The sequence below is a fragment of the Hirundo rustica genome, chromosome 1 (assembly GCF_015227805.2).
Source record: "Hirundo rustica isolate bHirRus1 chromosome 1, bHirRus1.pri.v3, whole genome shotgun sequence".
Taxonomy (NCBI): Eukaryota; Metazoa; Chordata; class Aves; order Passeriformes; family Hirundinidae; genus Hirundo; species Hirundo rustica.
This window is the reverse complement of record NC_053450.1, coordinates 12,620,452-12,635,375: the sequence shown is the minus strand read 5'-3', so window position 1 is coordinate 12,635,375 and position 14,924 is coordinate 12,620,452. Positions and strand designations below refer to the sequence as shown.

At 42.9% G+C, this 14,924-nt stretch overlaps 1 protein-coding gene across 1 annotated transcript in view; it reads right to left on the bottom strand.

The window, feature by feature from the left end:
• Positions 1-14,924, bottom strand: part of SNTB1 (syntrophin beta 1) — a 113,867-nt gene that overhangs the window by 9,092 nt on the left and 89,851 nt on the right. Inside the window, exon 4 of the mRNA XM_040063714.2 lies at positions 5,368-5,507. Within this exon, the coding sequence (XP_039919648.1) occupies positions 5,368-5,507 (140 nt within the window). The remainder of the gene's footprint in view (positions 1-5,367; positions 5,508-14,924) is intronic.

The window sequence follows — 14,924 nt, the reverse complement described above, 5'->3', positions numbered from 1 at the left end:
CTGAAACTTTCCCCAATTCTCTGACAGTTCATGCTGATATTTGGGATGCACATTGTGGCAAGCAGCTGCACCCCTCTTTCATACCCTAGTAGAAGATTTGCAAGATTTGTTCATGCTCAAGTTCATGGAAACTTTATTTTGATTTTGAGCTTCCCCCTTGATTTTGTGGTCCTAAGAGCTCCTGGGAAGTGAGACATGGAATACCCTGGTCAGAGAAGCCCTGTCCTGTCTGGGCAGAACAAGAAGAGCTGCTTTCCCTCTAGAAAGGCTGAGTTAATGCCCCACTCAGCTTTGATGCTCAGAGCCTCCTATCTGTACTGGAGGCAGATTTTGCAGCCGGGGACTAAGTGGCAAACAAACAACCCAAAAATTTTAATTCCCTTTCATTTGGTGTGAGAGGGTGCAAACTCTGAGGGGAAACTACATCTTGGTAATTAAAACAAGAATCAGGGAACTGAAATCTTCAGTGACATCTGCTGCTGTCTGTCCCTGGCTGGTCACCCAGGCACAGGCACAGTCACTGCTCTCATGCTGCCTTTGGCTACTGGGCTGTGGAAAAGCAGCCTGGAAAATCACATCAAGCTTGTCATTAGAAATAAAATTATTCCACCTTTTTCCTGCATTCTCCTTTACACAGTGCTCCTCAGCTGTACTAAAAATCATTTTCTATTACCTATGCTACTGAATACATAACAAACAGATGGTTCCAATGTTTGACTTCCTTCCAAAACACACAGCACCACCACCCACTCCCCCACACCTTCATGCTGTATCCATAGTACTGTATTGTAGGTTTTTCAGCATATGGATAGAACCAAGATGTAGTTTACAAATTAAACACATCCAACATGAACATTGATTCTTGCCTGCCTTTTCTTATTATCTCCTCATTATTAAAAATCCAGTCTCACTATTTAAAAATACTTTTCCATCAAGCAACTCCAGATCATGCTTTGGAAAGTCATGCACTTAAAGATGAACTAGACAAACATGTGGGAGGGCATTTGATAGTATTTATGTACCAGCTCTCGGTACTGATGCATTTGGGTACAGGTCAGAGGATTCCCAGGCTTTAATAAGGTTGCATTAATGTCGGCCATTTCATAGAAAGTGTTTTATCCTAAAGACCACAGAGATACTTTAAAAGGCAAAAAGTAGCCTTAGAAACTTCACAGAAGGCCTCCCCTCCTGCCTCCCATCACCGTGACTGCAGGGGAGGGTGCGCACGTGTGGTGTGCGCTGCGCCCCAGAGCCGAAGAAGCACCCCGGGCCCGGCTCTGGTAATGTTCACCCAAGCCCTTGAAGGTTTCTCTGCCGCGTGGAGGTTTCTGGGGGAAGCCGTGAGCGCGGGAGCCCCAGGAGCGAGCCCGAGCTGCGCGGCTGCGGCGGGCGCAGCGGAGCCGCGAGAGGGCAGGAGGAGGCCGGGCACGGGCGGGGGTCCCCGCGGCCGAGACACGCAACCGCGGGGCCAGGGCGACGCTTCTCGTCTTCTCTCACTCCTCCCTCGTCTCTCTGCATTTCGGGGACCTTTTCAACCTTATTCTTTGCAAATGCGTGATAGCAAGATGGTCTAACACGAAGTGCTGGTGCAGGGTGAGACGCGCTGGGACCTGCGTCTCATCCTAATGCTATGGGAAGAGTTTCAACAATCTCCTGCAACAGCCAGATCTAATGGTCTCTTCAGAAAGGACACTGAAACCAGCACTGAAATTCAAAGGATGCCTCCAGCTGCTCACTTGAGATTTAGCTCAGAAGAGACCACGTGCAAGTGCTGCTCTGCTGGTTAGAACACCACTGCCATCTGACCTTTCCTACAGAACCCTGACTTAGCATTTGAAACCTGCCCTGGAATGGCTCTTCTCCTCGGAGGCACCCACAGCCCCCCTCACTGCCTTCGGAAGGCAAGCAGAGAACTTGCACAGCACCTCATAAACTTCCTGGGCTCTCAGGGCACCCTGTGCTCTCTGCCCGCTTGCCCAAATGACTACTCAGTGCCCAAATGCCTTCGCCATTTTCTCCATGTCATTAGCAATCAAACTGCTTTAATACTTTCTGGTTAGAAACCTCGGCTGTACACAAAATTCTTACCTGATCTTTAATCAGAGCCCAACATGGGCTGCTTTTTTTTCCCCCTTCCTTTCATATTTGTCTGTGATAGATAATGGAATTTGATTGCAAACAAATAAGATCTAATTACTTAAGCCCCATTCCCATGCTAGAGGGAGGCACTGTTATTCAGGCATAAGGAAACACTGAAACAGAGATTATGACAAAAAGGTCCTTGGAGTCAGGGCTGTGTGCCAGCTGCCGTGCCTCCCCGTGCAGAGATTTAAAGGAGCAACTCAAATCTGATCTCAGTTTTATTTGAGCTATTATTTATATTCCGTGCAAAGCTGGAAAAGACTGACAGGAAAATACTTTTAGGTCTTAATGGCATCTATAGGTTGTAGGCAAGCTTATCAACAAACAAGAAGGGCATGTTGAAATTTTGCTGTTAAAGGACTGTGAGAAGATTGTAATCCTTCTACCGCTTTCCAATTTTCTCTGCTCATTATGTCTTGGGTAGATTAAGCATGACTCTGAACAGTATCTGGCACTGAAGTTTTCCAGTTTCAGCAGCTTTTCAAATATGCATTAGCTAAGCAAAAATGTTTTCCCAAGGACTCATAAAAATCTGAAAGATGGGAGCAGCTAAGATTACAACATGTGCTCTGCAAACTTTCCAGGTGAAAAGTTCTAAATTGCACTGATCAATGCACAGAGGGGATTAAAAAACTCGTCACGAGGAGGGGAACCACTGACTGAGAATGAACACAGCAGTCAATACCAACAGAAAAATGTATTTTTTTTGCTATAACTGTACTCACTGTGGCATATCATAAAAGCAGGGACCTGCAGGGTTTTAATCAAAATCCTCCAAAACAGGAGGTGTAATGATTTAGGGAATCTGATTTAGGGCATTTATGGAACCTGCTGTATATGTGTATATGTTTATTAATCATATTGTGACTTCATTCTGAACAGCCAAATTCTGTACAGCTGCTGTCTTTTTTTCTGGGTGTTATATTCAGTGATAGTAGTAAAAACCCACAGAAACAGGGCTGGAATGGTTGTCAGGAGGTCGCCCAGCACATCCCCCTTCAAAGAGCAGGGCTAACTGTGCTGTGTGTCACCCATCCTTCAGTGTGTCCCCAGTGATGAGGATTGCACACCCTTCCCAGAGAATCTAAACCAGTACCTCACCAATTCCGTGCCACAAGTGCAGTGAACCATGTCCTGTTGTGTTCAGGAGGGTTCTGGAAAAGATATTTCCTGTCCTCCTTGTGGCTAATCCTCATATCTGAAAAATATTGACCTGTTTTCCATGGACTTCTCTAGATTAAGCTACTAGGGTTTCTTAAGTATTCCGCTCCTGATAGTGTTTCTATGTTATATATTTGCATTGCTTTCCTCTAGACCTTCCACAGTTAACTGGCATCTTTTTGGAAGTGCAATGCCTTTCATAAACATGGAGTATCACCTGAGGCTTTACTCATTCTCTGTAGTTAGATATGATTACTACATCTGCCCAAAATGCAACACTTCTGCTATAACCCAAGATGATTGTCTTCATTTTCCCCTCTCAAAAACATAACACCTTAGATTCAAGCAATTTTATCACAGTGCTCAGGTGCTTCCTGGCAGAGCAGCTACTTTGTTGCTCATAATCCACCCCAAAACAGCAGAGGTGATTATTCCCCAGCACTGAACTTTGCACCTGTCCTTTCTGAACTGCACCCTGGCTTTCTTACAGACCATCCTGGCTTGCTTTCTTCCCAGTCTGTAAAGACAATTCAGCAGCTTGACACGTGCTGTGCAACTTCTCATTCCCCTCCAGCATGAAGACCAATGTTTTTGCACTCAGGAAGGTATCCCATCAGACAAGGAGATGACCATCCCCACCCAAGGCAAGTCTGTCTGCTATCCAATGTGACCTCTTGAGAAAAAATAATTAAGTAACAGGCCCCAAGATGTGGACTTAGATTGTTTGATGCAGTAAATTGGTCTCACTGGTGATGGGAGCTGGTGATACTCAGCAAGGAGTTGTCTTTGCACATGACAATGTGTGGCCAGGAAGGGGCAGGGTACACTACAAGACACCCAGTCACTTTAAGGAGGATTTGAGCTTATGTAAAAATTAAACCCCCCCCAAAAAAGGGGAGGAAATGCATCACCTTCTGCTGGGGTGCTATTGCTTCTCAAACTCTAAGGTGCAGTGACACAGCTGGACACAGACTGCAGTACTTTACCCAACTTTTGCTGGGATTTGTCACCTAGAATTGTCAGCATCCAGCACCATACCACGCAGCAGACTGCAAGCAAGGCTGGTGTCTCTCAGCCCATGTTAGGGTAAGAAAGGGGGAGTCAGAAGGTGGCTTCTCAGGAATTCTGAAAGCAATCATCAGTGTAAATCTGTGAGCTCAATTTTTATTTTTTTTTTAATATAATGAGACTTAGAAGTAAAGCATCAGCTCATTTGGGGAGAGGCAGAACAAAAATTAACTAATGAGAGTGCAGTAAGAGACCCATTGGTTCTGGCTGGGGCAACCAGCCCTTCTGAATGAGAACTCATTGAAAAGTGTATAATAGAGGCCTGTAGCAAGGCTGAAACCAGGAACAACAGCTCTTTCTCAAGCCCTTCAACCATACTGGCAGAGAAACATGATTAAGATTCATATCAAGAAGCACAGAGAGTTTCCACTGCATAAAGACAACCATGGGAAAGCGCTCTCTGAATTAGTGTTAATGGATACCTTCAAAATAATGCAAATGTTTATTTCTAACCTAGAATCAGGAATGTGTCTTGCAAGTTTACCATTTTAAGCTAAAAAAGGCCAGGAATTACTTTGCTAGAGCAGGAACAGAACCTGTGCCAAAAGCATCTCCATCACATGTGGAGCCCTCCAAAAGGCCCAAACTGGTGGCGCAGAACTGCCACACCAGAATGTTCAACTCAGAGCAACAAGTTCACTGTTCCTCAGCCTGGAGGAGCAGCTGCCAAAGTGCTTCTGCCAAACTCACAGGTCTGCACACTGAGATAGGAATCTCAGGAGACTGAGCTCTCAGCTTTTTCAGCACTCCTGCTTCTGTATCCAGGCCAAGTGGCCCCATCCAAAATCCCAGGGAGTTTCTGGTCGACAGCCTCAGCCAGAACTTGAAATGGAGAAGAGAGGAGTGAAGCTCAGCACATCAGCCCACTGAAGAAGAACTTCTTCTCCAACCACAGTTCAAGTGTGACTACAGCTGTGTACCAACTATACCCATTCCTGGCTGACTCAGCTGTTCCCACTGCTCCTGAAAGCTGTCATGATAAAAAAGCAAAGGTACCTGGTGGCGAGCAGGGGGTAGGTATGCACAGGGCTGAACCAGGCTTCCTTCATCCGTGGCATGCTCTCATATATTAAGAGGTCTTTCTCTGTCAAAACCACTAACACTGGCTTCCAGTGCTTCTCGTTGTCTCCTGGCACCTGGAAAAGAGCAGAGCCTCAGTGAAACAACAAGAGACAAAGCTATCACCATGCAGAACCAGATGAGACAAACATGTCGAATTCTGGGTGAGAAAATGAACACAAGAGAGTTTTACTTCTCTAGCTTTTTGACATCTCCCACCTGAATTTATAATCAGATGGAGCAGAAATGAAATAACGCGCAAGTCATCTGCTGCTACCATTACCACTGTGATTTCCAGCCTTCCTTTACTACAGGCTACTCCATAAATGCAGTATTGAAAGAACACTGAGGTGGAGCTGGCTGTTAGCTAGCTGTGGTATGCATGAAAAGTCCTTAAATGTATATTTATAAGGTGCACCATTCATGTGTAGCTGGCACATTAAACTGAGTCCTGGACATTGCAGCTGCTGTTTCTGTTTAAAAAAGCTGCAACATCATCACTATTAAAGAAGAGTTATAGGTATCAAAAACTAGTGGTTTGGGAGTAGATGCTTTTTTTCCTCAGCAGTTCACTTTTTTTTTTTCTTTTCCTTCCTTCATACCATTCCTTCAGTTTTAGAAATGTCTTTATAAAGAGATCCAACCTAAATGTGGGGTTGATCCCAAGCATTGACTCGTGATGGATCTGCCTTCACATTTCAAACCTTTCTGTCAAAGACATCTAAACACCTGAGCATCAGAGCCCTTTACTGCCTGCAGAATCCAGATGTGGAATTGTATTTTGCAGGTCAGATGTGTGACGTCCACATGGCAACACAATTATTGTTATGGGGACTAAGTATGGTTTTTACTTCTACTCTGGCAGCATAAAAGTGTCTTTAAATAGTTGGGAATATGAAAGGACCTTTGTTTCAAGTAAGAATGAAGCTCTTTCACTGACAAACTAATAATTTTCCTTTTGGTGCACATAAAGAAAAAGAAACACTGATCTACAGTAACACAACAGCCATATTTTCAAACACAAACATCTTGGCTGGGTACTAAAAGGAATGAAACAATTTCTGAAATTCACCAGAGAATCTGCTTGTCTTCACGACTCTTCCACTAAAACCTCTTCTGGTATAGAGAAGCAGCTGTCTGTGCTGTTCTGTGGTTGATGCCAGCCTACTTGCTGTGGGCACATGTTGCTGGTCACATTGTTGGGTGGGGAAACATAGAAAAGGGATCAAACTCTGGCCAGGCTGGGAGTGGCACACCCAGGTAGGATAATTCAGAACCACATTTGAAACACTTGCATTTTATACAAAGACAGGCTCCCACAAATCTCTAAACTTTAAAGGGCTTTCAAGACTGATGTAACACACCTCTACATCAGAATACCAATACCCAAAAGCAGATCTTAAACTAAGATTTTTCGCTTGTGTAATTTTTAAGATGTATTTATCCCTCTGAAATAAGCTTTTCCAATAATCATATTCCTGTTTACAGCATTACTTGCTCATTGGTTGCTCATGTCTCTTGAAGTTGTAAACAGTTCAACCTTTCAATTTCTACAGAAGCATTAATACTTATTTAAATTTTCTTGTGGTGACAGTTTCCTGAAACACAATCTTTCATTTTTTAATAGGGCCGGATAGAGAAACCACATAATTAACACATGTATTACTACACTCATGAAAGAATGCAAAATCCAGAGTTCCCACAGTACCGTGAAAATATTCACATGAGCAAAAAGCATCCTCAGCTTCTTAATACCACAGCTATTACCTACAGTTAACACCCCAATTCCTAGCGTGGGAATACAGAAAGGAGTGTCACAGATAATGTTAACATTCAGTAAATGTCAATGTCAACATTTCATTTTGGACCAACTCATCTGTGTTCTTTAACTAGAAAGACTTTATTACATACCCTTGAAGATTTCCAGAAAAGAAAAGGAAAGAAAAATGTGAAATCTCTGTGACCACAAGCAATCTAAAGACTACGGGAAACTGTTCACAGCTTTTCTGCAGAACCATCCTGCCTGTGTAGCATTTTCAATCACATGTTTTGCTATCAGGTGGCTGGTCAGTCAACAGTGACTTCAGAAACTTTGGGAACACTGCTCCCTGCAAAGCAATTACAAGAAAGAGAATAAAACTGATTTTGCCAGCTGGTCCCACAACTCTTTGCTGGATAGCTGTAAATGTTAGGAGACAGAATTTCCAGCATGAATCCTGAAGTTAATGACCTGCAGTGCAAAGCCCACGGCTTTGCCCCATTCCCTCCCAACAGCAGGGTGACTGTGGAAAAGATGTGCCTTGGTCAAAAGGTATTGAAGATTTTTCTCAAGAATAAGTGACATTACGCTACCTGTCCTTGTAGGATGCATCCCTTGTTTGTGTGGTGTGCACTGGGAAGAGGCGAGGAGGCGGGTGATCTCTGTGTTCTGCTCTGAAGCCCTCCCCAGCGAGAAGGGCCATGCAATACACACACTTCCAAGCACAGTGTCTAAATCTTACTGGGACCATAGCTGCCTCACTGGTGAGGAATGCTGGTGTAAGCAACACTGCTGCTATTTCAGACCTGAAGAAGGATTTGTGTGCCTGAAAGCCTGTCTGTTTTTTCCCAACTGTAACAGCTGATCTAATAAAAGATACTGCCTTTCCTTAAAAACCTTGAATTGCATCACTGCTCCCTTATTTTGTAGGGTTTGATCAGGCTGTAACAGCTGATGCCATGCTGTTCAACAGGCACTTGGCACTTCTGGAAGGTGTCAAAGAGAACACGCTGTCCTGTAAATGTTAATAGCAAATTTTACAAAGGAAGAAGAGAGGCTGCAAATATACCATTAGCCTACAGGGCACATTCATCACAAATCAGCATGGGAAATTAATCCAGATCAACAAGTGTCATACCAAGCATGGGTATAATAGCAAATTACAAAACAAGAGCAAAAACCATGCTGCTTTGGGGCAACTAAGTGAAGGATTTGTTCAAGTTTTAAAGGTTTTAATATCTGACATACCATAAAGATAACATGAAATGCCTGTGTTAGAGTAGATTTAAATATCATTTGAGATACATTTTAGAGGCATGGTTTTAGATAATGAGTAGGGCCAGCTCCTTAGCCAGAATTTTGCAGAATTTTGGTACTTTCACTACAGTTTCTTTGCTTCAGTTCCCACTTGCACGTGTACAATTCAAAGTGCGTTGATCCGTGTTGCAGACAAAAATCACCATCCACTCTAAAAAACTTTTTAAACTCAACCCTTTTTCAAAGTCAAAATTGTTAGATCAACTCTAGATGAACTACAGAAAAAAAAAGTCAGTACTCTACCACAAAATGAATCAGCAAATATTTTGCCGGTGTTCTGGGCACTGCTCAAGTACCTCCGAGCAGCAGGAACCAGTGTTCCCTCTGTTTGTCACTGGGGTCACCGCTTATATTCCCAGGTGAAATTCCACTTCAAGTCAAAGAAGCTGTAAATGTTTATACGAGAAGCAAACTTGATTTTTTTTTTGTTTCCTAGACATACTGTGCCCCTCGATCAAAGTCTTAAAACACAAACTTGAAAAGGGAGAACATTTTCTAAGAAAATAACCCAAGTGCGGTGAAGAATCATTTTTGCTACTTCAAATCTCTTTGCTCCTCATTTACTCATCCCACTAAGTGAAAACGCCACTTTTTCCCATATGCACTTCTTTGGTTTACTTTTCCAAATTCAGAAAATATTTCATGTGCTGCAGAGATAAAATCTAATTTTTTTTGTGTATAGTAACATGATGGCTGAGCTTGGGACAACACCAGAGGAGACCTGTGTTCACGACTCGCTCAGGCACAGACCTCCCTGCAGAGTCAGGTGAAGCGTTCTGTGTTTCCACACGGACACCGCAGTCTCTGCTCCTGGGACACTCATGGCAGGAACGGACAGGAATGTGGGGGCACACAAAACGTGTGCAAGAACAGCTGCTGAATTCCAGCAGCTACAGGGAGAGTTGGCCATCAGCCTTCGGCTGACACAGCCATGCCTCAGTGCAGGACACAGGCGGCACACGCAGGGCTGTGGCACACCAGACCCCATGGCTCGTGCCTGAGCTCTGGCTGCCTTTGGATGCCTTTGCAGCACCAGGCTTTGCTTTGGGACCACATCTGTGATGTCAAGGACTGACTGCAAGTGGTGACACAAGCTCCACGCTACCTGTATGGCTGCTCTGCTCCTGCTGCTTTTCTGGCCACTGCTCACAGTGTACCCTTGAGGAGTAACTCCCCTGGTACACAGCAATGTTTCAAAGGAACCAGCAGCTTGTTGTGCCCGAAGTGATGGGGACCCCTGCCCCCTCCAATGGGGATCACAGCTTCCAAACCTTCAACACTTTTCACATATAATTAGTTGCCATAAAAACAATGAGCATCTCAGTGGAGATAAATCCTTTTACAAACTGTTTGGACCTTTGTTCTTTCATCTGCCAAGTCTTCTTTTCAAAAGGTTTTTCTTTGAATTTCAGTTATTCATCTACTTCATACTGTCAGGAATGGATGAAAAATACTTTTAATTTGCAAGACTTACAGACACTTAAATTACCGGCCTTGGTCTACTCTGAAAAGCTGTTTTATATTTTTTTACCTCAAAAGGGACATTTCAGTTACATTCCCAGTTTAGTAAACAAATTATAAACTGCCAGCAGACTCTGCTGCAGCAAGTATCCAAAATGGTCTCTTTTCAGAGACCACTGTGAAGGTAGCAAGTTTATGCTTACAGTAAGTGGTTTGTTTAACCCCCTTTCCCAACACTTCCTCCTAAATCCCAGACCTACACTATCCTCTTAACTTAGCACAAGAGGAGCAACCAAGAAAGAATTTTCTTGCTATTTTACCTCTTCCTTAAAATCTCTCTGTGCTGACAATCCAGATTTGACACAGGCTGGGATATGTTCTGCTACGTATTTCTTGCCTTTTCATTGTCTTTTGATGAAGGGTTACATCCATGTTCAGAATAAATTTGATTAATTTACAGAAACCCATTTGTCAGTTCCTGAAAATAACAGCTGGGACTGAAAAGGGTTTTTGCAAGATGAACAGCAGGGATGCAGAAATACATCCTGCAAGCCCCAGCATATGCAACAACGCTGATATTTGCGCGAGCCCATTTGATGGGAGGCAATTTGCAATGCAGGAGTGGGTGTAAGTGACAGCCGTAGGCAGGAGATATCAACACCTCCCATACCACATGCGGATGAGATGTGTTTTGCTGCTAAACTTTGTAGTTTTAAACAGGAAATAATGTGCACGTTGTTTAGGATTTTAAAAAAAGCTAATGAAAGCACGTCTGGTTTTGTTTTTCTCTTTTTTTGACCTCAGCGATGGCTCAAAGGTGGTGGCTTGTGCCATTATCAGATCTGGATTAAAGTCAATGTGCACATGAAAACCCCCCGCAGGGCACAATATTGCCTCCTGTAAGCAGTGAGCAGCGAGTGAGCGAGGCACGCGCTTGGCCAAGGTACCAGTGCTGTGCCTGCAGCCAGAGCCACGCAGGCCAGGTGGGAACCACAGCAGGGACCAACCTTGCAGCACCCTGAGCAGAGAATGCACTGACTGCCTCAGTAACAGGCCCTGCTGAGCATGGACAGCACACTCATTCCCAAGACAGGTCTATTCAAGTCTGAACTCCTTCTCATTGTCCTTTAAAATGACAGGACACAAGCCGACTTTTGCCAAAATGAACACAGTCAAACACATCAACATGGCAATATTTTCAAACAACGTCCTAAGCCTCTGGACTAATGGGATTTTCAAACAGCTCTGGCTCATATCCAAAGACCTCTAAACGCAAGAAAAGTACCTAAATGCTTTGAACTCACCCATACAAGAATGGCAAGTGGTCTGAGACCTTTCCTACAGTCAAACAGGAATGCCTGATCCCAATTTTGCTATAGAGGTTTGTTCCAGAGTTTGGTGAAGTCAGCTGAAATTTTTCTAATAACTCTTAAGACCATGCCCTTGGGAAAAAAGCCTGGAGGGTTCCATGTCTTCCATACTACAGAGAAGATGGAGCCAAATTCTTCTTGGAAGTGCACTGGAAGAAGATGTCATTCAATATGCACAAATTGAAGCAAGAAGAATTTTGATTTGATACGCAGAGAAACCTTTTCCGTGTGTCATGGTGCTCAAATACTAGGACAGACTGTGAACAGCCACCCCTCAAGTTACTCACAACATGACTAGGCAAGGGCCTGAGCAAGCTGGTCTAGCTGGGTCTACCTAGGGCAGGAGGGCTGAAACCCTTCCAACCTATATAATTCTCTGAGTCTGTGAAATACCAGAAAAAAACCAGAAGAAGTCCATATTTGGATCAGAGAGTCATCATATGGATTGTCCCTGATTTAAACTTGGTTGTATAATTATTCTGTTCACATACAATTTTTCGTGCATATGTTCCATGAATGCTGCATCAATGTCAATGCAGTAGTAATACAAAATAGTTATCACCAGTTTGCAGCATGATTTGCCTTGAGCCTTAAATCCTCTAGAGCTGTATAAAGTGCATCCTTGATCTTTCTATCTTTATGGAATCTAACACGCTGCATTTCCATTGCAGCAGATTAAAGATAAGAAACATAAGGGAGTGAAAAACCCAGCATCGCCTAAACTTTATTCACTTTATCTTAAGTAAAAATATATTACACAATAACATGAGAAGAGTTTAAGCTCCTGACGTGTTGTCTTAAGATCCACAAAAACTGATTAACTAAATACACAGAAATCCATGTCCAGGGGACTCAAAAAGTGACAAAATGGTAATTAATCTATTTTGAAATCTTAACCATGATACACAATCCTTCTGCTATGCACAAAGTTAGGATTTGAAGATCTGTAAGTAAGAGCTAGCCTTCAGTGAGACAGGAGACTCTAACTTCCTGATGCCATCAGGAATCTTTCCAGGGAAAACCGAACAGGCAGTATGCACAGGAGATGGTAAATGCTCCACACCATTTGTTAAGACACTGATTGCTTTTCATCTTAGTTAAGGCAACCATTGTGATTTAAGAATATGCTGGTACTTCCTGGGTAAAACACGTTTTCTTCTATAGCAGTGACTTCAGACCATGACAGCACTGTGTGAAATGAGAGTAGTGGTAATTTATGACAGCAAAGCTTTGCAAATAGCAAAGGTCCACTCCTGAAATGACAGTGTTGAACCAAATTACTTCTGTAGAAAAACCTGCACTTTGCTATCTTTTCTTGTTCCCATTTTTATTGCTTGACAGAAATTGCCAGGGGAGAACAGGGAAGGTAAGAGGACATTTCATCACTCAAGGTCAGTGGCCAACCTGTAAGTCACAGGAAGAGGGACGGATGCAAGTCAGACACACAGAAAGGTCAGCACAGCTCCACTGGCCACTGAGGCTGAGCAGGAGATAGTGGACAGCTAAAGTTCAACTGACCTTCAAAGACAACTTGACTGGGAACAAACCTGGACTGGAAGAGGTCACATTTTTAGTACTGCTTGTAAAAGAGGCACAGGGGAGGGAGGACTAAAGGGAGGGAAAGATCATTAACCCCAGGCTTTTCTAATCAGTTATACTGATTGAACAAATGAATGGAATGCCTGAAGAGTGAGAGTGAGCACAAACCTGGTATTTATAAGCAAAAATCTCTGTAAAAGTGGAGGCCATCACAAGTACTTACCTCCATGACCTGTCAGCAACTGTTTGATCTGCCATCACCAGTGTTTCACACAGCAATCTACCTCTCTTCCAGCATGCTCACAACCACACATTCAGGATAGAAGTGAACATGCTATTAGCAGACACCTTTCAATCTGTTGTGTGTGCATGCAAAACTTATTTGTGGGTTGTCTGGGCTCTTCACACTGCATGTGAGAGTGGCTGTAAACTTGCTTTCTGAAATATGTATCATAAATATAACACCAAAAAGCTGCTACAGCAGCTATCTGAAGTTTAATAAATATTTAAATAAAAATCACAAAATTAAAATGTGGTAGAAATTATACATCTAAGATGCAGCTTAGTTTTGGGAGAGGTGAGCATCTGTGCTGTCTCCAAAATAATCACTGGACCCCAAAGCACTCAAAACCTAGTGCTAGGGGAAAAACCTGTACTTCCCTTTAAAATGGAGCAGGCTGCTTCCTCCAGTAAGCCAGGCTTGCCCTGTGAAAAACCAAGAAGGAGCAGAGCACAGTTGTGTGTCTTCTGCTTCAGTCCATGGAGCTATTTTGCACATCAGGACCAGCCACAGAAGGAAAGGGATTCTACTTTGTGTTGGAAGCTTTGGAAGCTCTACCACATCTCCTGTGCAACTGCCCAAGAACAGATATTGTTACTCAGTGGTGGGGAAACAGGTATGCTCCAGGATACCAGGAACAGCCACTGATCCCTGCCATGCCCTGCAGGTCACTGTGTGCTGGAGTTGTGCTGTGAGCAGAGTGTTCTGTTCAAGCCAAGGTGAAGCACTTTTTGAGGGAGTACATCATCATCAGTGGGGCATATTGGTAATTGTACAAGAGCAGAATCCATGTGCAGACCCCATAGTTTCAACTCACAGTCCCTGAAGGGTCTATAATTTGCAATTGAATCTGACCTCTGCTAAATGAATGGGTTCCACACTAAGATAAAGGAGTAATAATATCTATAGCCTCAAAAGATACAAACGTGACAGCTTTTAATCCAGTAAAAGTGTGTGAATTTCTAAATATCAAGAACAGTTTTCAACAGCATCCAATCAAATGTTAATGCTGGAGGTGGACTTCTGATTGAAAGCAGCTTGCCGTTTTTAACGATGTCTGAAACATGAAAAATGCAATTTGAGATTATTACAGTGTCTATTTGGTGAAGGACAGGTAATCATCAATGTCTACATTAAAACTATAGTGACTGAAATCTGTCCCAGGAGATGTTCTGTGCCTTTGTCTACCACATTGTCTTCCCTAATATTCCCTAATGGCTCATCATGATTGGTACCTTTTGAAGACTGACAGATTTGACTGCTTTACTCAAGGGTCATAATAAATCACAAGTGCTGGAAGAAAAAATAGTAGGGGAGCAATACAGAGAGAACAAGATGTTTCATTCTCATTGTTATTATGTTGTCTGAAGGACAATCCAGAATACTGTGTCATTTCAGCCTGTGTGTCATTGATCAATATTCAGTAATACTGATAGGCTGCAATGCATCTAATGACTTCAAGCAAATGAGTGAATTCACTACATGACTGGCACAAAAATGTGCTACCTTCAAAAAACAATTAAAATCTGTACGCTGTGCTTCATCAACTGGAATTCTGGGCATGCTGAGAAATATTTGGAAGCCTTATTAAAAAAGCGAAAATTCAATTAGAATTCTTAATAATTTCACTTTATTTTGAAAGAATGTGGAGCAGTCACAGACGTCTGAAAAATCTGGTGAAAATTAGTCACATTCAGAATTCAAATCTACTTATGAAATTTATCATTAAAAAATCCAATACTTGTCTTTTTTTCTAATTTATTTATCT